The sequence below is a fragment of the Manis pentadactyla genome, chromosome X, assembly GCF_030020395.1.
Source record: "Manis pentadactyla isolate mManPen7 chromosome X, mManPen7.hap1, whole genome shotgun sequence".
Classification (NCBI taxonomy): domain Eukaryota; kingdom Metazoa; phylum Chordata; class Mammalia; order Pholidota; family Manidae; genus Manis; species Manis pentadactyla.
Window position 1 is genome coordinate 116,992,869 of NC_080038.1, and position 27,097 is coordinate 117,019,965.

At 51.5% G+C, this 27,097-nt stretch overlaps 1 protein-coding gene across 10 annotated transcripts in view; it reads left to right on the forward strand.

Annotated features, from left to right (window-relative positions):
- The first annotated feature begins 1,218 nt into the window (after positions 1-1,218).
- The window catches only part of ELF4 (E74 like ETS transcription factor 4), a 40,854-nt gene continuing 14,975 nt past the window's right edge, over positions 1,219-27,097 (forward strand). For 2 of the 10 annotated variants that reach the window (XM_057496167.1, XM_057496172.1), the window contains exons 1-3: positions 1,219-1,520; positions 24,634-24,910; positions 26,033-26,135. In XM_057496167.1, the coding sequence (XP_057352150.1) occupies positions 24,897-24,910; positions 26,033-26,135 (117 nt within the window). In that variant the 5' untranslated portion in view covers positions 1,219-1,520; positions 24,634-24,896. Of the gene's footprint in view, positions 1,521-1,561; positions 1,796-5,808; positions 5,876-23,185; positions 23,211-24,633; positions 24,911-25,568; positions 25,736-26,032; positions 26,136-27,097 lie in introns of those variants that run through there. The other 8 variants (XM_057496169.1, XM_057496171.1, XM_057496168.1 and 5 more) reach the window with 8 other exon arrangements.

Here is a 27,097-nt window from a genome sequence, read left to right on the forward strand (position 1 = left end):
ACCTGAACTCTGCAGCTGCCTTCACCACCATCATCCACCACCACTCCTGTCCTCCAAGCCTGTGCCGGTGACCATCCTTTTCCAAGGCTGGGAAAGCAGGCAGATCCTGGTGGCCCAGCAGGTCCCTGAACCTCAGACCTTTTGGCCACTCCCACTCCTCAGAGGGCTCTCCTCTCCTGGAGCCCCTTCAGCTTTGCTGCTTTCTGCCAAGGAGAAGCCAGGGCTCAGGCCTGGTGGGGCCCATCCTCCACACCTTGTAGAGCCATAAGGAGTGACAATTTCATCCCTCTCCCTCCTAGAGCATCCTAGCTGTGGGAGCAGGTTGGGGAGTGGGGTGCTGGTGCAGATGCTGAGAGGGCAAGGGGGAGGTGGAAGGAGAGACTGGGGGACCATTGGTTGTCTCAAGCACAGCAGCCTGGGTTTGGACAGAATGGGGGATGAGCTTTGTCCCAGCACCTCAACTCTGGCTGCCTTGCACCTGTTGTGCCAGCCCCTCTCCCCTCAGCCCTCCCGCATTCATATCCTCCTGGTCTCCCCCACTAGGAGCCCTAGGCTCAACTTCTCTAAGAAGTCCCCCAAACTCTCCAGTCACCCAAAGCACACAATGAGTTTGGCTCAGTATTCTGCGGTGTTTGGCAGAGTTCCTGAATTATATCCTCTGGGCACCTCCTGACCTCACCCACCCGTTAGGCCCGCCCTCCCACCAGGTCGGCACACAGCAGTCGGTCAATAGTCTGGCGGGCAGCGCTTGGGCCAAAGGCGTCGGGCGAGTGGAGTGCGGGAGCTGAGGCGACCCGACATAACCATCCAGGGTCCCCCAGGAGGGGCTTTCTCTCCGAGGCATTGTGTGGGGGCTTCCTGCCGGGAATGGCCCCGACTGGGAGCTGAGGTCCCCTTGTCCCACCGCGTGTGAGTCTGGGTCGCCGGGCGGCCAAGGTAGGGGCGCGCGCCGTGGGCTGTGCAGGAGCCCCTTTCCAGCCGTCCCCGGGGGCGAGCGAGGCGCGGGGGAAGGAGAGGCCGCGCGGGCCCCTGGCACGGCTCCCCCTGCCGTGCTGGCGACCGCGGCGGGCCCGTGGTGGAGGGGCGCTGTTTCTACTGAGACGCCTGGGCCTTCCCTCGCTGCCTCCGCCGCCCCGCCCGCTCGCGGTCCCTCCCGTCGGTCCCTCCCTCCGGCTTTTCCCTCCCGCCCGCCCTGCCTCCTTCGCGCCCGCCCCAGCCGCCGCCTGCGGGGACGTGTGTGTCTCTAGTGAAATTTCCCTTTCGCTCGGGTCTCTCAGCGCAGGTCTCCGCTGGCTCGCGCCCCCTCCGCGGGCGCCCCCGCCGCCCCCTCCCTCGGCCTGGCCTCCCCTGCAGCCGCCCAGCTCCCCTGCACTCCTCCCTGCCCCCCCGGAGCAGTTTTATCAGGGGCTCCGCCGTCTCACCTGGTATTTGCATCGCGCCCTCTAACTTGCCATTGGCGGCGCGACGTGTGGGAGAGCCCCGCGCCTCGCCCGCCCGGACCAGCCTGCCCCGGCGCCGAGGTGAGTCACGGGCGCGGGGCCGCGGGGGCAGGCGGGCGGGGAGCGAGGGCGGGAGGGGGACGGTGGCCCCGGCGGGCGGCCGCGCGGACCGACCCGGCGCCGCGCTCAACTTCTCCTTTCGCCGGCGCCGAGGTCCCGGCGCCACTCGGAGGGCCTGGCTTCTGAGGGGAGAAAGCGGGCTGGCGTAGCTTGGGGGACCTGCCTCTCGGGCCCCGGAGCGGGAGGGGACCACGGAGACCGACCCCGACCGAGTGTCTGAGCCCGCTTAGCCTCAGGTACGTCGATGGCGCCGGTTCTTCGAGCCTTCGGGGACCTCCAAGAGTTTGCCTCCGGGAGGGATCGGGGACACCGGGGCCCCGGAGTGTAGGAGTGGGGGCGCAGGAAAGGGTGGGAGAGCCGCGGTGTGTCCCGCCCTTGCCTCGCCTCTCCGCACCGCGTGTGTGTTGGGGAACCCGGGCTCCTGATCCAGAGTTAGAAGCGGAATCAATCGCTGGAGTTACGGTGGGAGGCCAGTTTCCCCGCGCCCCGGGCCGCCCGGGGTGCTTGAACAGGGCCAACTGTGACAGCGGCCCCTAAAAGCTCGGTGCCCGAGGGCAGGAGGGCGGGACTGTGGTGCGGGGGCCCTAGGGCTTCTGGGGCCAGCGCCTTAGGGTAGGTAACACACACTTCACACACCACACACCTATGACTTGGATAATTGGATCGACAAAATAGAGACCTCTTGGCTGGGGCCAGAGTTTCCGTGTCAGCCCGCCGCCAGCCTTCCTGCTCTCACGTTCCCGCTCTCCCGCATTCACCCGCCTCTCTGTGCCCTCCTCTGCGGCCGCCTAGGGGACTCAGCAGCCGCACAGCGCGGGATCCCCTGCCCACAGCGCCTTGCTTTGGGGAACTGCTGGTAGTAGCTGATTTATTAATTTCTCGTCCCTCTACCGCACCCTAACTCTGCCTCCCTTTCCTCACAATTATGTGCCTGGAAATGGCCTTCCTGACCAAAGTCACCTCCTGACCCCTTGGCACTTATGCTCAACCAGGTCCTCCCTGGCTGCCACCCCACCCCCACCACACCCCAGCCATGGGATTTGATGGCCATTTGATTCCTGCCCCTCATCCCTCTGCCTGAGATAGAGGCTTGTCTGGTCCTGCAGCTTCTTCTGGTTAATGTTTGACAGTTCATTGTGGCTAATCATTTTAATTAGCTCTTAAAGTGGGGAGGAACAGTTAACCTTGGACTTCTCGATTTTGGCCTGGTGGGGCCTCAAAATGGGAGGAGTGCTGGGGAGGTGGGGAGGTAGGAACGGAAGTGAGGTCACCACCCCAGGGCCTGAGCCACCACTGCTTGGCCCCAACAGCTGGTGGGCACGCCCATTGGGAGCTCACCCACTGTGACCTGACCCCTGGCCTGAGTGCCAGGTTGGAGAGGGGTGAAGGGAACAGATCTAGCTCTCCCCTTTGGGGAGACTGGACACTTTGGCACTGAAAATGCCCAGGAAACACGTATGCCCACCAAGAATGCAAATCCTTCCTTGCAGTTAGTTACACAGGGTTTTATCAGTTATGAGGTGCTTTCTCAACCATTAATTCAGTGGGCCTAGAGCAGAAACAGCCTCGCGGGGAGCTGTCTTGAGTTAAATGCAGGTCTTAACAATCTTGGAGGACTTCCTATCTTGGCTGGTATGGGGAAGAGGTGGCCTTGCATGTGGTTGTCTCTGGGGCTGGGTTCGAAGCCTGGGATGTCTTGTTGCAGGGGGGCGGTTATATTGAGCAGGCTCCACGTTGCCACCCTCACCCAGCCTCTAGCTGTGAGCCGAAGGAGTGGCTTGTTTGCAACTATGTCTGGCATTCCTCCCACTGCTGCACTGTTTGCTCGGTGGTTGCTCAGGAACTGGCGCCCACCCCTGGACAAGCTGGGGGCCTGAAATCCACCCTCCCCCTGCCTAGTGCTAAGTGGTGGAACAGTGGCTTCTATCTCCTCTGTCCTGAATTGGAATCTAAAAACAAGAGTGCTGTGGTCTGTCATTCATAGGCCTGATTGATAGGGTATCCAAAATGCCTCTAGCCTGCAAAATTCAGGGCTTTTGTCTTTGAGAGGCCCAGCCCTATGCAGACTTAGGGGATTGCTTTCCCAAAGAAATCCCTGCTCCTAAGCTTGGCCTTGGTCTTGCCACCCTCAACCCCTACCCCCCAATTTTCTCATTTACCTCCAATCCCCAGAACCAGACTGTCTGGGTCTAAATCCCAACTTTGTTATTTACTAGCTGTGTGATCCCAGTCCATTGTATGCCTCAGTTGCCTCGTCTGGCAAATGAGAGTTATCTCATAAGGTTGCTCTGAGGATCAAATACCTCAATACACATAAGCTGCTTATTAGAACAATGTGTGGCACATAGTGAGTGTGAGCTAGCATTGGGATATTGTCTAAGGCAGTGCCTGAAACTTAGATGCACCTCAGCAAGCATCTACTGAGAGCCCGTCACAATACTGGGCAGCAGCGAAGTGGCAGTGAGGAAAATATGGAGGTGAGGAAGATATTGCCTGCCTTCCAAGATTGTGTATATCTTGTGGAATGGGCTGGAGTTAGGATGGGAGCATAGGAGGGGGTCAGAGGAGTGGCCAGGTCATTATTATAAGCAACCACAATTCAGAGGCAGGCTCCAATCCTTGAGCCTGTGCAGGGAGCCCAGCATCCTAGACTTGGAGGCTTTTTCTTGCCTGGGGACCCTGGCTGGGTTCTGGTCTGGATGCCCCCCTGGACAGGGGCCTGCCCTAGGATTTGGGTGAATGACAGGGAAAGGGTGACCTGGGTCCTGCATGGGCTGGAGGTGGCCAGCATTCAGTGGTGTGATTTGTTGGGTTCCAGAACAGAATGGCTTTACTTAGGGCCACCCCAAACCATTCTCTAGTCCCCTGGAGTGGTAGGGCCCAGGCCTGCCCTGCCCCCTGCACCTCCCAGAAATCCCCTGCTGAGCTAGGAAGGGCTTTGGGCAGGCTTCTCTCCTCAGGCTTGAGCCTGATGCTAACCCAGTCTTGGTTATCTCTCCAGGAATTCTAAGCTGCAAAGAGGTTTCTGGCTTCACGGCCAATTTATTCCTTTTGTGGTTCTCTGACTGAAAACTAGTTCTGCAGGGAGAAAGGAAACTCATCCAAGGTACCCAGAATCCCATGGGTGCTTTCCTAAGGGTCAAGGGCTTTTCTCATCAACACTAAGCTACCTCTGGCTGCCGAGCCTCTCGTGGCCTGTAATAGTGGCCGAGCTGCTAATGTCCTGTAGCTCGGGTCCCAGCGCTGGTTGCCAAGGAACTGCTGGTCGGGGTGCTCATGAGGATTCTGACCTCACAGGGGCTGCTGAGTTTCAATTCAACAGACATTTATTAACACCTACTGTGTGTCCAACCTGTACTAGGCGCTGTGGGGGAGACATGAGTAAGACACTGAAACAATCAGAGGCGAGGACCAGCAGCCAGCCCAGTAGCTGCTAAGGTGCTAATTGTGCTCCTTGGAGCAAGGGCCAGAGGCAGCCAGGGCTCTGAGGTCAGCAGCAGTTGGAGGAGGGAGTGAAGACTTTGTGAGGGACAGGACTCAGCTAGACCTTGAAGGGGGCAGGGCAGTGGAGATTGAGCTAGGCAGAAAAGGGAGAAAAGTCACGTCACAGACTGATCTTCCAAGCCTGGATAATTGGCAAATGTATGTCCCATAGAAAACAAGGTCAGAGAGTATGGGTTGCTCGGTGCACAGGCCAATCTCCACTTCAGGAGACACAAAATGGCAGGCTCAGACTGGGAGCCCAACCGGTAGTGGTAAGATACAAAGGGTGGGAAGGCCTCTCCGCGGCCCAAGCTGAAGGGATTTAATCTTGAACTCCCACCTTCCCAACCAACGCACACACAGGCCGTGGGTGCGGAGAGGAGGAGAAGGAAGGTAGGGGGTACTGAGTGGACTGGAAAAGTGGCAGGCTGCAGGAAAACCAGCAGGCATGGGCTGATTGGGCCCCACCTTTCCCCAGGGTTCTGGGATTTCTCTGGAAGCCCAGAGGTTAAGGTAGAGGCCAGGAATTTTCATTTTCTCAGTCAGCTGGAAACTGAAAGGAGGCCCATGTACTTCTACCCAGACCACCTGGGCAAGGGCAAGGACTAGCTGTGTATTTGTTCTGTTGTTTTTGTGTCTCCCATGGTTGAACATAGAGGGAGACATGGCCCTTGCTGGGTTTAATAGGATAAAAACACCCAGATACACATGTCCCCATGTGCAATTTTTCCTCTCTCACTGCACTCTTGCCCTGCCCTCTCCTCAGCACACTGTGGGACCACAGGGACACATCAGAGTGCCCTGACTTCTTGGCTGGAAAATCATATTCCAAGGTGAGTTTCTTGGCAAAGAGACCCCAGCTTTCTCCCAGGGTGAGGAGGAGGGTCAGGCAGCAGGAAAGGTGTTCAATGCAGAGAGTCTGCAAAGGAACATGCCAGAACACTTCTCAGACAGACCAACAAGGAGCAAGAAGTTAAGCAGCTTGCCCAGGTTGAACAAGCTTTTTCTTAGGTTCCCACCTTCTTGATGGACCATTTTCTTGTCCCAGTGCTGGCACTTCCTGTTTCGTAGTCCGCGTGCCCTTCCTGAAACTTCTTTCCTCTTCCAATCTAATCCAATATCCTTCCTAAGAAGTGTATTGTCTAGAGGGGAAAGAGCACAGGCTCTCTGCATTTGTATCCCAGACCTACCACTTACTGGCTGTGTGACTGTGGGCTAATCACTTAACTACTCCAGATTTCAGTGCCCACGCCACAGGGTTGGAGTGAGGATTACATGAGATGATGCATGTAAGGCGCTCGGCATGGTGCCTGGCACATAGTAATCGCCCACTAAGTGTTAGCTGCCATTCCTGTGGCTCTTGTTGTTGTTGTTATCATTTCCCCTTCGCACACCCTAGACATTGCCAGGGCACCAAGGATCAATCACTTTCCTGGCAGTGCTGGCAAACCATTCCCAAAACCAAGAGGGAGGGTTTCCAGATCTTTCTGATAACATTTTGTTAGCTCTGCCATCACACAGGATTAGGAGGGGATGTGGAAGAAGAAGAAGATGGTGTGTGTGTGTGTGTGTGTGTGTGTGTGTGTGTGTAATACAGAGTTTCTGAGTGGCAGGCAGTGCTGTTCTGAAGAGCAAAAATCAAGTCTTTAATATTTTTATTAACATCTTTATCTCCTCACCACTTTCATCTTGAGTATCATTTGCTGCAGGAATAAGAATAATTTACTTCCTTTAAGAGAAGGCCTCATGTTCCACCCATAGCAAGTATTTAGCAATCATCTGTTTGTTGTTACTACCCTACTGAGTGTAGAATTCTGGGAGCCAGCTGACCAACCACTGCTCATTTTCTTCCTCCTTTTGCTAGAATAGATGATGGGTCCATTTTGAGCTAACACCCAGAGGTCTTGGCTTGGTGATGGGGCACTGCCTTTACTGAGAAGAGTTCCCAGGGGCTGGGGGCCATTCCCATTCCAAATGCCTTCCAGAAAGTAACTCGGAGGTTCCATCTGCTATCAGAGGGATTGTGTTTGCTTGAGGAGCCTGTGGCCACTGCAGGGGCAGGAGGCCCAGGATAAGCTGGACCATCCTTGGACCACCGCTGAACCACTTCACTCAATCCTTTGATCCCCACCCCTCAGATTAGAATGGCTATGAGGCCTTGGGGGATGGGAGAGTGGGCAATTAGTCTTAACCTCCCCAAATTCTTGATGACCTGATAACAAGGACCTACTTAGACATAGATTTAGGAGATAATCTGTCTTTCTCCCATAATGACCCAGAGGGTAAGAGGCTAGTTCAACTCTGCTGATTCTGTGAGAATCCATGCAGAGAAAACACCTGTCTTATCAAGTGACCATTTTCTTGGCGCCACGCTGATCCTAAAAAAATAAAACACCACAGGCCCAGCCCCCTTCTCTGAAGGATCTAAGCCCAATTCTAGAGCTGTAGTAATACACATGCACTTAGCCCCATATTTGTATGTTGTAATACGTTTGACATTGTAGTGATAATTAGCACCTCTATCATATTACATAATTATCCTTTCTTTTTGGTGATTAAACAGCATTCTATTCATACCAAGACTGTGTAGGACTAAGAGACTCTACTCTTTAGAAAATTTGATGATTATAATACAATGTAATATATTGTTGTATATATTCACTATACTGTGCATTAGAGCTCTAGGGCTAATTTACTACTCATTGTAATAGTTTGCATTTTCTAGCTATAAATGGAATCATACAACATATACTGCTTTTGTATAGTTTACTTCATTCAGCATATTTATTTTAAGATCCATTTATGTTGCTATATACATCAGCATTTCATTCCTTTTTAATTGCTAAATAGCATTCCATTGTATGGATATACCATTCATTGTTTATTCATCAATTAATGGACACTGGTAGGGTTTTTTTCCCAGTTTTAGCTATTACAAACAAAGCTACTATGAATATCTGTGTACAAATCTTTCTATGGCTATATAAGTCCTTTTCTCTTGGTTAAATATCTATGAGTGGAATGGCTGGATCATATAGTAGTTGTAGGTCCAACTTTTTAAGAAACTGTTAAACTGATTTCCAAAGTGGTTGTACCATTTTACATTCCCACCAGCAGTGTATGACAGTTCCAGTTGCTCCACATCCTCACCAACAAACACTTGGTAAGACTTTTTAATTTTAGGTGTGCATTTTGTGTTTTAATTTGTATTTCCTTAATGACTGATGACATTGAACATCTTTTGATATACTTGTCATCCATATATCTTCTTTGGTAAGGTGTCTGTTTTAATCTTTTGCCTATTTTTAAATTGACTTGTTTGTTTTCTTGTAATTGAGTTTTAAGAGTTCATTGTATGCTCTGGACACAACACCTTTATCAAATGCATGCTTTGCAAAGATTTTCTCCCAGTCTGTGGCTTGTCTTTTCAGTCTCTTGATAGTGCCTTTTGAAGAGGAGAAGTTTTTAATTTTGATGAGTCCAACTAATCAATTTTTACTTCTATGGACCATGCTTTTGGTGTTCTATTAAAAAACTCTTCATCTAGCCCTAGGTCACAAATATTTTGTCTTATGTTTTCTTTAAGAAGTTTCATAATTTCGGGCTTTACATTTTGGTCTTTGATCCATTTTGAGTTAATTTTTCTGTGTGGTGTGAGGTATGAATCCAAATTCATTTTTTTTCATTTTACATATGGATATCCAATTATTAGCACCATTTGTTGAAAAAGCTATTGTTATTCACCATAGCTGATCTTATATATGTGGGTTTATTTCTGGACTCTACATTCTGTTCCACTGATTGATCTATTTGTTTATCTTTAGGCCAATACCAGTTGTTTTGACTACTGTAGCCTTATAATCATTCTTGAAATCAGGTAGTGTTAGCCCTCCATCTTCCATCTTTGTTATTTGTCAAAGTTGCTTTTGCCTGTTTTAAGTCTTTCACAATTCTCTATAAATTTTAGAATCAGATTGTCAATATCATTTTCTCTTAATACTTAAATTTATCCTATTTACATTGTTATGACAGATGTGTTCAGCTGTGCATTTGCAATCTTATTTTAATGTTATTTTATAGTCATAGATGACCCTGATACAACTGTCATTTTAGAAGATGCTTAATCTTTTCATTGATATTTTTCAACTAAAGAGTTCCTTAACTTTACTATGCATTTGCAAAATAGGGCTATTTATTATTTTCTGTTCATTTATAACCCCTTTTTGGTGAGTGGGTCCACGATTATCTGCTCCATACATCATTCTATAGATGCCAGTCATATCCCTCTTCACCTTTGTCTGTCTAAACAACAGAAAGCCTTTTTAAAAAAAAAAAGTTTGTCCTCATATAGTTAACCTCACATCCTATTCTCCTGAATCATTTTACATCTTAGAACTGATCCAGCATCATTAAGTGTTTCCAGAGAAGCCAGTGAACAGACTAGCACCCAGTATTCCCAGGGTCAACACACTGTAGGATTTTCTGCACAAAAGAAGTATTCTTTGATGATGACCTGATTGATCATCAACAACCTTCTCAATGATAGTTGGAATAAATAACTCTAGCTGGTATATATTTCTCCTAACAGCGTCTTGTAGCAAGAGAGGGCAAGCTATTTGAGCCTGGAGACCTTTGCCCGCCAACTCTATCCCTATCCCCACCCCTAGAATGTAGCCTTCAGATCTTTCAGGACTGGGGGAGTCTCTTGTCTAGAGATCTTGCTCGGGCTAAGAATTTACATGGACTTAATTCATGAATGCCCATACCTATGTTAGAATCAGGAGAAGATGAAATGGGCTTGATCCCATGGATTTTACCACCTGTTAGGGAACAAGACATATACATGAAACAGTTAAGGAGCAATACAAGACTGTGGGATTAGGAGATCTTGTGGTCAAATTTAAGGGCTATGGGAGTTTAGAGAAGGGGGCTCCATGGATATGGACTCGAGTTACCAGGGCATACCAGCTCCATTTAGGGAACTTGATTGGGACCTTGTAGGTTGGGTACTATTTGATTAACCAAAACAAAGCAGAGAGGCATGGCAAGCCTGAGAAACTCTGTGAATGAGCCTGGAATGTTCCCTCAGGGGACCATGAGGAGACCACTAGGCTTGAAGCCCAGGCGTGAGTAGGGAAATCATGGGAAACAAGGCTGAGTAGGTAGGGTGGGGTCAGACTGTGAAGGACCTTTGGAAACCCAGCAGATGAGTTTGGACTGTGAAAGCTCTGCTTGAGTATGGCTGGTATGGCCACAGCCACTGATCCAAATGTGTGCCCTGGAGTACAAGTTGGTGTCAGCTCAAAGACTGAAGGAGGAGCTATGCAGAGGCAGGGCCACAACTGGAACTTAATCTTCCTCATGCCCAGTCAAGTGGACTTTCTGCTGCACCAGTTCCAGTTGTTAGGTTTTCAAGGGTTTTTACATCTACTTCTTGCAGCTTCCTAACAGAGACTACAGGCATGGGGAGTAGATGGTGAAGGCCAGATGGCCCCATGGCTAATGGTGTGACAGAAGGCAGTACCACGTAGAAACACCCCCTGGCTCACCTACACACTGGTCTGCCCCACTTGCCCCAGCCACTCCTCAAGTTAAAGCAGGATAGCTCCAGATGGCCTTTTAAAATGGAAATGTGTTAAGAAGTGGGGTGACACATTAACCCAATATCACCCATTAACACATTAACACTAAGTGGTTCATGATTTTTTCAGAGTGGTGGGGCAGTGGTTCCTGGGGAACTGGGTGGGTGACCTGCAGAGCCCTGACTTCTACACTGCTCCCAGGGTCAGTAAGCTTGTGAGGAGTTCTGGGTAGCATGAGATCTAGTGTGGGGCAGGGGAATGGGAGGTGAGGGGAGGACAGAGGGAGGCCCGAGGCTTTGAGAGCCATGTGACATGGCATGGCTGTGGTCACACAGCCCATTAATGGCAAAATTGCCTTAGCAGAGTTTTTCCAAACTTTCCCACCCAAGTGCCCCAAACGATTAAACGGTATCCTAGATACCTAGAAGGGTACAGTCTCATAAAACTTTGAAGTGTGGCATTTTATATGAAGCTTGAACTCTGTGGTCTCCTGCCCAAATTTACTTTAATTGATTTATCAATGAACAAAATGGAACCCCCTGGAAGATGAGCCAGGTTTGGATGATGGCTTTGATTCCTGCTCTGGGGCTTTGTCAGCTTTAACAAGCAAGTCCTGCGCCTGTGGAACCTGCCTATGGACAACTCAGAACTTGAACTTTCAAGATCTTAGCTCAAAGCATTGGAAGGGAAATCTGTCACCTGCAGCATCTTCATTTGCCTGCTGTCCCATCTCTGTCCCCTCCTTGGTTCAAACTCGTTTGGTGGAAAAATCTAAGCCCTTATGTTCTTGGGGAAAGTCATTGCTCAGTGATTGGCTTCCATCTCAGCCCAGCCTTTGGATGAGTGAGCAGATCCTAGGGTAGGATGGAGACAGTGTGTCACCCAGGAGGCTCTGAAGTCTGGGCATGGATTGGCGGGGACTATGCCCATGGATTCCCCAGCCTTCCTTCCTCCACCACTTTCAGCCCACAGCCCCTCATTCCACCACACCTCTAGCTTGGAGTGTTTACAGTACTCTTCAGTTTAAAAAAAAAAAACCTGCCTGTAGTCTCAGAGCCTCCCAGCCTAGTGTACCCTGCTCATCTCTTAGTGGCTGAGAACAGAAGAACATGGAGGTGCTCCAGGCCAGAGTTAGACTCTAGACTCCTCAGCAGCCCACGCACCTCATTCCCTGTCCCTATAGCCTTCAGATAGAGACAATGTCAATATAGAAAAAAATGCATGCCCTCCCCAGCTTGGGCAAGGTGGCTAAAGTTACTGTTAATATTCAGGTTTTCCTCTGGCAGGCAAGCAAGGCTTCATCCACACCCCCTGCCTGCCAAGGATATGGGGGGCTCGGATTGTGAGTGTCTGCGGTGAGGAGACCACAGCAGGTAGGGCCCTGGCCAGGCTGTCTGGGCTGGGCGGGAAGGCGGGGCAGCCAGCTGGGTGAGGCCCAGATTCCCCAGGCTGATAAGGCAGCCTGTAAACACCCAGCCAGGGGAGGGGGCAGAGGGCAGGCGACCAGATGGCAGGAGAAGGGGGGAACCGGAGCCCAGGCCTTGCTGCAGGAAGTGGGGCTTGATGTGGAAACATCCTGTCCAGCGGGGGCTAGACCAGTGATCACTCCCTGCAACATGGAGGCAAGCGCAGCACAAGGTGGGGCTGCCTGGGCACCAGGCCAAGGACCTGGTTCCTGACATCTCCAAAGGACCTGGTCAAGGGGCGTCTGTTATGGGTTACTCTACCACTTGCACTGGAGGCGAGGAAATCAGGACCAAGCTACTCACCACAGAGGAACTCAGCAGTGGAATTTTCTGACAGAATTTGACTCTCACAGAAAAGGCCTGATCATTGCCATCAGTGAGGAGTTATCAGTTGGAAGACCTAATTGTGCCCAAGGCCTCCTGCAGCACTCCAAGAACCACACATCTAACCCACCATTCTGTTCCATCTTGTGGTGCTTTATGGTTAGACCCTCAGAGGGTGAGAGGCGATGAGCCTTTTGCAGTGGATCACAAACTTATCCACTTCACTTTACAGATGGGGCACTGGGATCCAGAGAGAGGCAGGAACTTGGCCTCACTCACGGCAGACCTAAGTTAAAATCCCTGGTCTGGAGCATTTTCTACCACCTCCTTTTGCTTTAGGTCCAGCGGCACCCTCTCATGAATAGGACTGGCCCTGCCTTGCACACTTGCTGAACCTCAGCAGTTATCCTTGCCTAGGGTTATGGGGAGGCTGGTAGGAGGAAAGAGCCTCAGAGTCATAAATCAGAAGACCTGGAGTGTGGCCTGAGCTGCTCTGTCAACTCATGTGTGGCCCTGAGTAAGCTGCTGCCCCTCTCTGGGTCTTGGTTATTTTTGCTTAATTACAGCTTTATTAGGAATAGTTCAATACCATACAATTCACCCAGTTAAAGTGTACAATTTAGTGGCTTTTAGTGAGTTCACAGAGTTGTATATCTTACCACAATACACGTTAGAATATTTTCAGCACCCCACAAAGAAACTCTATACCCATTAGCAGTCACTCTGCATTTCCTCTGAACCTCTGGGCCTCAGTTTTCAAGAGGCATTTGCTATGGAAGTGTTTTTGGGGAAAACCCCAGCAATATTATTGAGGCAGATGGGTTAGCCCAATTTACTGGGACCTTAGATGTGAAAAGACCCTATTGCAGAAAAGAATAGGGTGGGCCCAGTGATAAGTCCCTGGCCATGGGCCTGGCACCTATGAAGTGCTCAGGGCTGGCTTTCCATAAATATTTAAATAAACATGTGAACCAACACCCCAAGATAAGAATCCAGACTTATATTATGTGTAAGCCAAGAGCAAGTGTATATTTATGGGGCAGGGACCATGCCATGGCCACTTTATGTCTGGAGCCAGGAACTCTCTGGAAACAGTAGGCCCCTGAGGTACAGCGGATCAACAGAACTCCACAAGCCCCTTCCTCCACAGCTGGCCACAGGGGCTCAACATATCATTTTGGGGCAGACTTGGCCCAAGAAATTAAGATTTACTTATCAGATGAAGCTGTGGTTGAGATTGAGGCCACAAGGGGGATGGGGACACAGGCCTGGGAAGGTTTTGTTGAAGGAGTATCGCAGAGGCTTCTGAGCCTTCAAAGTTGGTTGTTGCGATCTAGGGATCTGAGCAGATGGTCACCAGCATGGGGCAGTGGGAAAAGTACTGACTTTGAGAGGCCTAAGTTTGAGTTCTGCCTCCTTTCTTGACAGGCAGTGTAACCTTGGTCCTGTTACCTAATATTTTCTGATCTTTAGTTCTGCTGGTTTTCAAATGCAACTATTAAAACAGGATTATGACTGAAAGATATTTCACTGAAAACAAAGTTGAAAGAATATAATAGTTGGAAATATACCTGGGTTCAAACCCCAGCTCTGCCACTGACTACTCTGGAGGGCTGTTGTAAGAATTAGAGGGGAAAGCCTATGTAAAGTGCCTGGCACAGCACCAACCCCACAACTTGTACCCAATAAATGTAAATCCCTGCCACCTTCCCTATGCTCCACCCTGTCACCCTGTAATTTTTACTGTTTGACCCCCTTCCCCAGAAGCAGAGGGGAAAACTTGAAGTGATATCAGAGAGTGTGAAAGAAAATCTTGCCCACATTTCAGCAAGTGCCCACACTCCTCTGCTCCTCCCCAAATAGGCCCATGGCAGAGACCACAGTGGCCACACCCACCATCCCAGACCCAGTACTAGTTCAGATCTGTGCCAACCCCACAAGCGCTTGCCCTGAGCTGGCACTGATCTCAAGTGCTTCCATTCACTCCGCCCAATCTAGATGTGCTTTCCAAACACGTGTCACCAGCTTTGAGTCCAGCTTATAACCAAACCCTGGCCCTGGGTTTGCACTGCAGATGTAGGGAGGGGCTGGCTGGAGCCCAGGTGCACATCCAGATGTTGTCTCAGGCTTCCTTGGCATCCCCCATACCAGCTGTGAAGCAGTATTTACTCCAGTTTGCAGGGGTGGAGACACAAGCTGTGTGAAGCAGGCATTCCCCTCAGGGGCGAGGGGGCCTGTCACTGGGGCACTGGGTCCTCTTTGCCCTGGGGGTCTGGAGGGAGAGGGAAAAGCAGGACTGTGTTCTCTTGACAGGAGGCCTGGCTGGGCAGGGCTCTAGGCCACAGGCACAGGAGGATGACTTCTCAGAGCCAAGGGAGGTATCAAAATCATCTTCCCATCTCTGTTTTGCTGGCCTACACAGAACTACCATTACTGGGAGTCCCCTTAGCTTCTCTCACTGTTACTGAACCTCATGGAACAGTATTACCACAAGGGGACCAAGGGAGTTGTGTCTATCCACTACCAGGCTCCTGCCCCAGGCATCAAGGCTTCTAGAACCATCATCATGTACTTCTAACCTGTCCTCAGGAGGACTGGCAACCGGGCAGAGGTCCAGGGCCTCAGGCTGCTACTGGTCCTCTGACCAATTGCCATGGGAAAGCTTGACAGAGCTGGCCGCCTGCATGCAGGATTCCTCATGGGCATACAGCCCCACCAGTAGGAGTCCCACCTTGCAAGGGCAACTGGAACATATTTACAAGTGGAAGTCACCACACCAAGTCAGCCATGGCTATGGAATGTGATAGCTTCCTGTTCCATCACCCAGAAAATGCCCCTACCCTTGACCCACATGTAATATAATACCGTATTCTCCATTGTTGTCTCTGGCCATTGTCACTAGGGACAAAATTATGCAAAATTATGAAGTGGCATCAATTTCAGTGATATCTGCCCCTCCAAATTAACTCCCATTGTCAGCCTGCTTTCCCTGGGCTCTCTTGCTTCAACCTGTCCCTCCTTCCAAGCCACTCCAGGGCTGGTCCTCAGCCTGGGTGGATATTTATAGTCCCTTCTTTCATCTAGTCCTCTAAGGTCAGGCTCACTCTGCCCCCACAAGGTGATAGCTAGGTAAGGTGATGGACTTCTACTCATCCGCTAACAGGAGAGGGTTTGTGGTGCCCATGCCCCCAGCCCCAGAGGAGCTGCTGGGGCATCCCGGCGTGTAGACAGCTGTCTCCTCAGCCTTCCCATGAGGGAGCCTCCCCACTCAGCCACAGGGCCCCTCCCCCTCCGCACTGTCTGACCTGTGTGGGGCAGAGGCGGGGTTGGGAGGGCCATCAGGCCCTGAAGGGGAAGCTGCTGAAACCCCTGGGACAGGAAGTGGCAGAGAGGGGCTGTTTCCTCTGGCAGAGCAGGGTGCGGTGAGTGCTGGCCCTATCTCCTGCTCTAGTGCCTGTCCGCTGTGGGCCCTGGGAGGCTAGGGAGCGCTGAGAGAACCTTCTTACCCTGCCTCCATCCCCGCAAAACAATGGAGGCTCCTGGCCCACTGGACTGGGCGTTGGGGGCGCTTTCGGTGGAAGCCATCTTCATTTTGCAGGGAGAGGAATTCAAAAAGGAGGACAGACAGGTCAGCACAAGGGAAGTGTTGGGCAGGGCAGGTGAGTCTGGAGCCAGGGGGGCCCATGGTGGCAGTGGAAAACCACAGTTGGGCAGGGGAACCTTCTGTAAGCTCTTGCTCTGAGAGAAAAATGATCAGGACTGTGTCTGCTCAAAACTGCAAGTTAAAAATGCAACAGATTTCTGACTCTAAAGCATAGGGCTAGCAAGGGCCTTAGACCACTGGGTGCAGCCCCCTCACTGGGAAGCTAAGAAAACTGAGGCCCAAAAAGCAGAAGTGACTTGCTCAAGGTCATACCATGGGCAGAGCCAGGGCCAGGACTTTCTGAGGAAAATCTGCCAAGTTTATATTTGGTGTTCCACACTCCCTCCAGGCATCTCAGAAATGAACTTGATGAATCTATTCACACTGAAGGGGAGTGAAGCCTTTAATCCAAGAGTCAGCAAACTTTTCCTGCAAAGGACGGATAAATATTTTAGGCTTTGCGGCCCATAAGAACTCTGTCACAACAACTCAACTTATAATGCAAAATCAGCCACAGACAAGACACAAATGAATGAGCATAGCTGCATTCCAATAAAATTTTTTTCTGTGGACACTGAAATTCGGACTTTGTGTAATTCTCATGTGGATGGAATATTCTTGCTTTGATTTTTTCTCCCAATCATTTAAAAGTGTACAAGCCATTCATAGCTCATAGGCTGTACAAAAACAGGTGGCGGGCTGAATTTGACACATGGACCATAGTTTGCTGACCCCTGCTTTAGCCTAAGAAGTCAAGGTAAGGTGTTAGGAGGAGGAGATAATATACCATGTAGGGAGGAAACAGGTAAGGATTTGAAAAGGAGGTAATATTTGCTTCAGATCTTGAATGCTGCTGTGTGGAAACTGGAGCTGTGTTGGGGAAATTGGGGAAGGGCACATCAAGCCTAGGAGACAGTGTGAACAAAAGCACAGGGGTGGGGAAGTCGCCGTAAAAGTTAAATGTGTTCTGCACATGTGTGGCCTCATTGTTATTTGCCTGCCCTGGGTCTTTGGCCACTGTCTGTTCTCACAAGAGGAAAGGGTTGGCTTTGTTGAGGATGCTGAGAGACAATGAGGAGGGGAGAAAGAAAGGTGGCCTGGGAGTACAGTGAGTGGCTGTGTGACCTTGAGCAAGTCAGTTCTCCTCCCTTGGGATCTGGGTGTCTGTACTTGGATGGTGGGAGAGGAGGGTGGACCGCCATGATCTTTCATGTTCCTTTTAACTTTGGTATCCTGGGACTCTGATGCTGGGAGAGATTTTCAGCAGCGTGGGTAGAGGGAAAGGAGGAACCCCGGGAGGAGCGCATGGTGACATCAGAGCTGAAGCCACTCGCCCTGTCTGACCACACCCCGATAGTCTGTCTTTCCCCCACCTCAGCCTTTCTCGCACCCTCCCCTCTGTGCAGGGAACACTGGACTGCCCTATGCTTTTGCTGGCCTAGGAAGTGACCAGTGAGAGAAGGGGACATTTGGAAGGGACACTAAGCAGGCAGCAAACCCAGCTTGGCCCCTCCCACTTGGGGAGTCCTGGAGCTGAGCAAGCAGCCTCCGCATCAGTTTCTAGGACACGCTGGCAGGTGCTTTGACAAAGAACACTGTCCCTTCAATAAAAGTTATCTGACTTAATATCCTGTTGGTACCTGGTCACAGATTACCCCAGCTTCTAAAAAACCCACTAATTAATTCAATTAGTCTCTGGTCAGTGTTTCTGTTCCCTTCCTCCATGCTGGAAGCAAGCAGGCCTTCCTGGGGGCAGGGGTGGGGTGCGTGCCATTTGAAGCCACCTTTCATTCAGCAAACACAACTGTGCCACAGCACTGTATCCAGATTGCCAGCCTCACCAAGCCAGCCTGCTCCTTTGGCCACTGAAGGCCTGTCAACGCCTGTCCTGCGAGCATGGAAGGTGGGGAGGGAGGGAGGAATTTAGCAAAGTGACTCTCTGGGTCCTCTTTTTTCCACCAATACTGGGTTTTTCAAGGTAATACCAACTTCAAAATGTCCAAGCTCAACTCATCTTCTTGCCATATTTCCGGCCCCAATCACTCCATATCTTTTAACATTTGTACAACAAGAACAGGTTGCACATCTTGGGGTCTCTACAACTATTGCATTACCACACACCCTATCATTTTATTCCTTCAGGGTGGCTCTGGGACTCACTCCTGGCTTCCAGCTGCACTGCCTGGTCACCTTCCATCTCCCCACACATACATTCACACCACACCAATCTTTCTGAAGAAATGCTTGCTTTATGCCCCTCCTGTGTTCAAGAATCTACAGTAACTCCTAGTTGCTTTCCATATTAAGTTCAGATTCCACTGCCTGGTGGGTCTAGGGCTCATGCACTTACCCAGCTGATTGCCCTGATCCCCCAGACAACCCCACCCCCGATGCTTTTTCAGCTCATTTCCTCTCTCTACTGTGAGTTCTATGGTTGGTTATATCCCCCTCAGCCTTCCTCTCATCCCTCCATCTCTATTGCCTTTTGTTCCTGTCCATATAGGTAAAGATATGCTGAGTACTCAGTGAGTGACCACGGTCAAAAAAGACACAAATCAGACCTGGAAATTGAAAAACGTGTTTGGGATATAACAGAGAACTTTCATCTGTATTAACTCCCTGGCCTTTCATGACAACCCCTTGAGCTAGGGAGGATGTCCCCATTTCACAGAGGAGGGAGGTGACCTGCCTGCACTTCAAGGCAAAGCTGGATCTTCTCACTGGGAGGCCCAGGCCCTCACAGTCTGTGGGAACTTCTGGGGTCCTCTCCTAGCCTGTTGCCGGCAGCCCACCGTACTGGGGCTCAGCAGCTGCCCCGGACTTGGCTTAGCCCCCTTTCCGGCAGTGTGTTCAGCATCACTGGCTTGTCGTTCACTCCCAGAAGAGTTTAGTGCCTCTCTGCCTCCTCTGGGTCCCAGGAGCTGTAAAGGCGAGGGTGTGTTGGCCACAGGCATCTCCAGGGGGTGCTCTTCTGGCTTTCTCTGCCAAGGGCCCTGGGAGCCAGGGCACTGGGGGAAGTAAGTTCCTTCTGTCGGTAGCCCTCCCCCCACCTCTCCTTCCCTGTTGGGGCTCCTGTAGTGCTCATCTTGCCACATAACCACAACCCAGAGGCCTGGGGCCTGTGAAGGTGGTGAGGACAGGGGACTGGGGGCACTCCTCTGGCTGCGGTAGCTGCCCCTCCCCGTGGAGCCCCCAGCCCCAGCCAGGAGCCAGCCCCTTCCAGGCCAACAACTGGTAGCCTCCAGCCCCATCCCATCTATATTCTGAAGCCAATGGGGGACTTTTGGGGGCTTAATAGGGTCCCCAGTTCCCCTTTGCTCTCCGTGAGGTCACCTGAAACTCATCATCTGGATGAACGGTTTTTAATTTTCAAAGTGCTTTCCCACCACCATCTTCATTCACCGGAGACTCCCTGGTGAATGATTGCTAAGCTTGGATTACCTTTAGCCCTCACCCACTTTAAGGATGACAGAAACCATAGCCCAGAAAGGTGGCTGACTTTTCCAGGGTCACATATCTTGTTGGGATGCAGCCAGGAGAGGGCTTCACTCCTTCTCCCCCCAACCTGGGTGGTGGACACTGAGGGTGGCTGATGGGTCTCCTGGAAAAATAGGAAGGGACATCTCCCTGCCTGTGGTCTTCCATCTCCTGCAGCCCTAATCGCCCCTCCTCAGGGCCAGGGAAGGTAGGCAAGACTGTGGCTGAGAAAGGGCAGGCAGGGGTAGTTGGAGAAGAGCTCTGGGCCGACCTCACCAGTGGAGTTGTGACAAGCCCTACACTGGAATCAAGCAGTGACTCAGGGCCAAGGAAGGAACTGGGCTTCTTGTAAAGAAGCACAGAGAAACCCCAACCACCAAGCTTGCAAAACCTTTATTTTTTTCCCTCCCTCTTCCTGATTTCATCTCAAATACACCCTGTGGGTGAGAAGAAAAGAATAGAGATGAAGGTGCTGACAAAATAGCTGTGGCTGGGGCCCCTTTGCTGGACATTTACTGAAGAAGGAGGGTTCAGCTTGCTGACTGGAGTCAAGGCTGTGGGGGAGCCCCGCCAATGGGTTACTTCTGCTCCGTCCACAGCTACAGATTGGACCTCTGACTCTGGCCCTCTGTTGCTTAAATACATGCCACTGGTCACGTGGCACAGCATGCAAATTTGCTGCTGGCTGACTATTAGCCGGCAGAGGGGCTGTTTTTAAGTAGAGGGTACAGCTGTTCCCGGGCTAGTTTCCATTTTGTTTGTGGCTATGGGGGAGGGGCACTGAGGGAGTGGGAAATGGCATGAAGGAAATTGTCACTTCCTTTCCAGAGAATTCCAGAAAGGTTTCATGGAAGAACGGGTATTTCAGGAGTGAGAGCTGGCTCCAAGGGGATGAGGAATGGGAGGAGAACTCTGCTTTGTGGCCCAGCTGACCATCTGGCCCCCATGTTTCCTGGCGCGTGTGAAAATGCCATGGGTGTTACTAGCAGTTCTGTGAGAGCCATTGGGTCAGCTGAACGGGTGTAGATTTAAACTCGCTCCATGGAGGCTGTGGACGTGGCTTTCACATAGGAGCTGTTTCCTGTAGCAGAGGCCCAGATGGGTGGTTGCTGGACACTGCTTGACGTGTTCCAGTGACAGCCCCAGGAAGGGTCTCTACGTCTGAAAGGGGCCCAGCTGTGGTGACGCAGGAGAAACCCAAACCACTTCCATTTTGCTCTTTTGGTTTTGAAATGTAGTCAGAACCACAGAGAGCCAGAGGTGTGCATTTGCAGGCCAGGGATGGAGGCTGCTGTGCTTGCTCGCTCCCTCGTGTGGCACACACCAGCCCACACACTGTCAGCACCGTGTGCTCTCACAGAGGCTTTGCTCTCAGCCCAAATAGGATAGGCCCTGGCAACCAGGGATCCTGCAGTAGCCTTAAGAGGAGTGAAGGGAGTGGAGTTCTTGCCACCCTGGGAGCAGATTTTGACTGGAGCTATTCTGTGAGCTGTGCAGTGACCGGGCAGGGTTGGGGGAGTTTCCAGGCACCTCAATTCCTTGAGCCCAGTGTGTATTCCTTAGCCCCTCCAGCCCCCAGTGAGGCAGTGTCTAGGCCTCTGAGCCATAAAGCTGTGTCCTGGTGGTGCATCTATCAGGACCCCAGGGTGGGGAGTCCCTGGTGTGGGCCTCTCTGACCCCTAGCAGGGCGGGCCTTCTGTGGTGGTGGCTTCTTTGGTTTCAGGTTCCTGGGAGAGAGAGGTTATTTTGAAGGACTTGGGGGAGAGAGAGTGAGCATGCAAATGAGCCTCTCCCCACCTCTCACTTTCAAATCCTCAAACATCTGAGGGGAGGTGGGGTAAAACTTTCTGGACTGGAGGGTTCCATGGTGGGGGTGTGGGGGGGAGAAGGGGAGAGTTTTCCTAGCCTTGACCAAGATGGTACAATAGTTACTTCCTCCCCCTACACCCCTTCACTTTAGCTTCAGGCTGGAGCTCAGGCAGAATGAGACCCCACGACCAGCCTGGGGTGCTGGGTGCAGCCTGGCCCTGGGTCAGCGGAACCTGCAGCAACCAGGTCCTGCATTTAGATACTCAGATACTTGGATATGTGGACCCCTACGGAATGCAAGGGAATTAATCTCTTTTATTTTCACCCTCTACTCTTGGCTCCATCCAACACAGTGCAGTGCTGCTCTCCCTCTCCCATGGCTTCCCACCACAGCGACTTGGGGGTGAGCCCTCCCAAGGACACTTGGGCCACATACATATTCTGCTGCTGACATTCTCTTCCTAGGAATCCCTGGACTTTGAATTTTCGGGAGTAGGGTTGGGGGAGCAGCCATGGCAGCAGCCGGCTCTAGCCTACTTCACTGTAGCCTCTTGGAACTGGCATTAGGTTGGGATTGTCATTCTCTTGAAGGCAGACCTGGAGGAGGAGTCGCTGGTGACTGAGCCTGTGGCTCTGCTGGCCTCACCAGGGCATCTTTTGGATACATAGATGCTCTCATGCACATATCCCCACACTTGGGACATATGGGCACAGCCTGCACACCTCTATACATACAGTGTGTTCACACACCCACAGTGAACTCCCATGTAAACTACAATGCAGAATTATACAGATGTTAATACAAATGTAGACTGCACACATTTCTCTCCCTCTCATATAAGCCAGAGTACACGACACACACTCCACACCCTGTATACACATGGAGATACTTACTTATTGGACAGAAAACACACCTCACTGGTACTGACTGACCACTACCTTTCATTCATTCATGCGTTCATGCATTCATTCTGCAAACACAACTTGAATGTCCGCTATGAGTCAAGCATGGTGCAAGGTGCTAAAGTTTCATGATGACCAATGCAGTTGTCTCTGCCCTCAAGGAAGCCACTGTCTAATGGGGGAAGCGAGGAAGGTGCACAGAAGTTCCTCAGGCAGAGGGAACCAGTAGGGAACTCACAAACTGAAATACTGATCTGTGAAGAGAAGCCAAAGAGATCAGCAAACCTGGAGGGAAGGGCCATGGGGGAACGACCTTGGCAGGGGAGGGGCAGACACAGGAGTTTCATGTTTAGACAAGTGGGATTAGGTGAAAGTGATCGCCTTTCATTTGATTAGTTTGAGAACTGCTTCCTGGGGGCAGACAGCCGCCTGGGGGAGGGCGGGGAGCTGCGGAATGCAGGCCTTGGGGCGCTCTGGCTAGAGGAGACAGACCTTCCAAGCATAAATGGCCCGGGGAGGCTTCTCAGGCTGGTGGCAGGAGACCGGGTCCTAGGCAGGGTCGGGTGGGGGTGCAGGTGCGGCGGGAGGGGTGGTACTCCGGCGGGCGAGGATGGTGATTTCCCAAGTGCCTCTTCTGTCTCGGCAGGGCTCAGTCTCTCATTCACCCACAGGGAAACTCAGACCTGACAGGTTGAGTTGAGCGATACCTCAGTGTTTTGTTGGGGGTGGGTGGAAAGGTGTGGGGGTGGGGGTGGGGGTGGGGAGAGGGCGGAGCCAGCCCTGTGGGCTAACGGAAAGGAAGTGGGAGAGGCCTGGGTGTCTCCTGTGGGGGAGAGCGGTCATCAGGGAGGTCACCCATGGCCCCCTTCCCTTTCCTCTCCTCTGCCCCTCTCTGAAGTTCCTCATTTCTTTCCAGGCCAGGAGAAGGTTTTGCCACCCTGGCACTGCCAAAGGAGTGTCAGAGGTAAGGGTCAAGCGTATCACTCCTACTTATGGTGCAGGGGCCTAGTTCTTCAGGCGCTAATGGTTGAACAAGGCTGTTGATAGACCCACCACATGCAACACATGCACACAAAGATGCCACTAAACTAGAATCCTAAGGGCCAAAGACCTGGTCTCCGGAAGCAGAGAAGCCCAGGTGTTCAGGGCTGCTGTAGGGAGCAGGCTGGCAGGAGGGGCTCGGAGTGGGAGCTAGGGCTTCATAGTCAGGCCTGTTGCCACCGACCGCAGACAATGCACAGAAGAGCAGCAAGCACAGGAAACAATTGGAGGCGCCGGGGACATATGAGCGTCTGAGGTGCAGGCCATGAGCACCGGAGGCATTCAGGGAGAGGAGAGACATAGGGGCTGCTGCAGACAGATTTCCTGGGGTGGGGGGAGGCGGCACTGAGCCAGCCCTGGAGGATGGGGAAGGTCCTGTGGGCCCCTCCCCAGGCTGGGGCTCTCCTCACCCGTTCCCAGGGTGACAGTTCAGTCTTGAAACTGAAAGCAGAGCTGACCCAAGAGCAGAAACCTGCACATGGCCCAAGAGGCCATCATCTCTGGCCCGCAGAGGTGGAGGCGGGGGCAGTGATGAGTGTGCGGGGCATGCGACCCGCCTGTCTTTCTCCAGGCTGTCTGCAGGCCTGGCAAGTCTGAGTCCCATCCCCAGGAGCAGGGTCAGGCTGTCGCTGGCCCTGACAGCATAATCCCCAAGCAAGATATTTCTTCCTCTGTGGACTCTGCCTTTCAGAGCTAAGTGACCTTCACCCACAAGGTAAACTGAGCCAGGCAAAGTCTGGAAGAGCACCCTGTGTATCTCCACCTACCCCCATCACACAAGACTTTCCTAACACAAGGAATTTTAAGGATTCTTCATGCTGGTGCCCCATCCAGAAAGCTAGGTGGGGTGCCCTGACTTCTGTTAGCCACACCCTGGGGATTAATCTTCAGGATGGAGAGAGCCCAAAGTTAAGTCCCTCTATCTGTCACCTTCTCCAGAGGAGGTGGGGGAGGGAGACTGTGTGTTTCTAGGGCCAGCTCAGGTGCAGATGCTAGTGACCCAGACTGGCACTGAGGCTCAACCACTTTCCACTGGAGGCGACTCTGTTAACTTCCTTTATCCTTCTTTCTTTGTTACAGTTAAATTGGAATATTATATTGGTTTTCAGGGGGTGGGGGGGTTAATAGGTGAAGGGAATAAAGAGGCACAAACTTTTTACTTCTTTTTTTACTTGCCTTTCTTCTCTTTCCCCTTTATTCTTCTCACACTGGCCTCCCCATTTGGCCATCCCTCTTCTGGCAGTCTGTCCCAGTGTAGCAGGGTCCTTCTGGTTCTCCAGCTGTCCTGGGAGCAAAGCTCAAGGAAGGTGACTTACTCACTGCCCCCATCTCTCCCTTCTCCCTAGGTCGCTCCTGTGGTTGGCCTGGCCCAGCATGCAGCCTTGAACCTGGCTTAGGCCACCACCCGCTCCAGCTCTCTATCCCCCTATTTTACTGTGGCACAGGGTGTAGGCTCTAAGCTCCAAGGTACCTGAGCATCTCTTCATCAAGCAAACCCCGCAGCTCCCGAAGGCCCTGCGATCCCAGCTGTCAGCTCTCTGAGAAGACAGCATGGCTATTACCCTGCAGCCCAGTGATCTGATCTTTGAATTTGCAAGCAACGGGATGGATGATATCCACCAGGTATGGCCCCAGAGAACAGAGACCGCTCAGCCAGGCAGATGATCAGATAGACCTTAAATAGGCAGGCGGGCAGGCAGTAAGCCAGCCAGCCAGCCAGCTGGCTACCCAGTCAGCAAATATTGATCCGGCACCTACTAGGTTCAGGGCACTGGGCCTGTATACCAGACAGACTGTGCGCCAGCTAGTCACTCATGCAGCCAGTCAGTAGCCATCGGCAGTCGTGTTGTGAGCTCATTACCCACTTGCAGTTATGGGTCATGTGTAGCTGCCAATCCAGCCCAGTATACCAGCTTCCCAGTATGCCAAGCAACTGCTCAGTATACCAGCCGAGCTGTCAGTCAGCAATGTGGGCTGAACACACAGGTGTACACTGACCCTCATGTGCGTTTTTGGCCACTTCCCATCACCTGCAGTGTCACAATGAGGAAGCTGCTTGGACAACCACATAGCATGAGTGAGCACTGCCAGCTGGAACTGCAGGACAGAGTCCAACCACTGGCACGTCTAGGCTCATATCCCTCATCCGGCTGATGGGCCCTTCCATAACCGTCTCTTTTGCTCTGCACTGGGGCTGAGTGTGTTTTCTGTGCACTTAGCTGTATCATTGGATGGTGTCCTGGCACAGTCATCACCCCACTCCACTCTGCTCCTTCCACAGACTAGAGAGTGGGCAGACAGGTATGATAGGAAGAGCAAGACTGGGAGTCAGGAGGCCTGAATTCTGACCCCAGTTTGACTACAGTGTCACCTGGACAAGTCCTGTCCTCTGCCCATGTGGCTGCCATCTCCTCGCCTTCCCCAAGAAGAGATCCAGCTGGATTATCTGTAAGGGCACCTCAGCTTAATTCTGAGGCTTTCTATCCTAATTCCTTGTTGGGGTGGAAAACCTCCTCTAGCAGCCTACCAAAGGCTTCCCCCTAGTGGGCTTTGGGCGCATTGTACTTGCTGTCGGGCAGGGTCTTGCTGCTCAGTTGTGTTGAACACCTCTGCTGTGCCTAGTCTCATAGACGGCATCATGAGAGGAGAAGGGAAGAAGAATCCAACCTTCCCTGGGTTCTGAATGCTGCTGATTATTTTTTACTTGTTTCTAGTCTATTCAGTAACTGTTTCTGTTCTTCATAGAGGCTGTTCACAGAAGCTGTTCCTACCTTCCCAACCCACACCTGCCCCTCTGTCCTCAGCAAGACAGCCTCTCTTCCAATCCACAGAGAAGCTCAAAGCCAAGGTCACCCTGTTTCCCTCCCTTCTCCCTTTTATTGATAATATCACTGCTCTTACCTCCTGCCTGCTGTCCCTCCGCCTTCCAAGAGCAACTCCTGCCCCGGTTCTTAATCTCTTCTTTCCTGACTCCTCAAGACTTCAAACCATCTATCACCTCCAATCTCTCTCTCTTACAGTTTTCAGACCTCCCAGACCTTTCTCCTCAACCTAGAACATCTTCAGGTCTCTCTAACCCTGAAGAAGCCCTCCCTTCCCTTCTTCCCATCTCTTAAAAAATACCACCTTCTTTTGCTCCTTTCTTATCCCTAGTTCCTAGTGTAGTCTCCTAAATATATATATAAAATGATAAAATGAACACCCATGAACTCACCACCCAGGTTAAGAAATAAAACATTACCAGTCTCCTAGAAGCCTCTGATACCTAAAACACTTAATAAGAACCTGCTCTGCCAGATCCTATTCAAAGTGCTCTATGGTCATTGATGTGTTTAAACAACCCTATGGGGTCAATAACATGATCACCCCAATTTTACAAATAAGGAAGCCGATGCACAGAATGGTTGGGTATTCTATTCAACGTCACACTGCTCGGAAGTAGCAGAGCTTGGTTTCAGACCCAGGAAGTCTGGCTCTAGATCAGCATAACCCATTAAAATTTTCTAAGATGCTAGAAGTGTTCTATATTTGTGATGTCCAGTATGGGGCCACTGGGCACATGTGGCAATGGGCACTTGAACTATGGCTAATGCAACTGGAGAACTGAATTTTTAATCTTGAAAAAAAAAGTACATTTACATTTAAAGTTGCCCATGGCTAGTGCTTACTGTATTGGATAGACAGCTGTCAACTCCTGGGCCTTAATCACCGCACAGACTACCTGCTTCAGTCCATCCTCTGAGATCCACTGTAATGTGCTTTGGGACCCCAGCACTTCTCTGAAACTTCTCTAGCCACGGTGACAGCCCA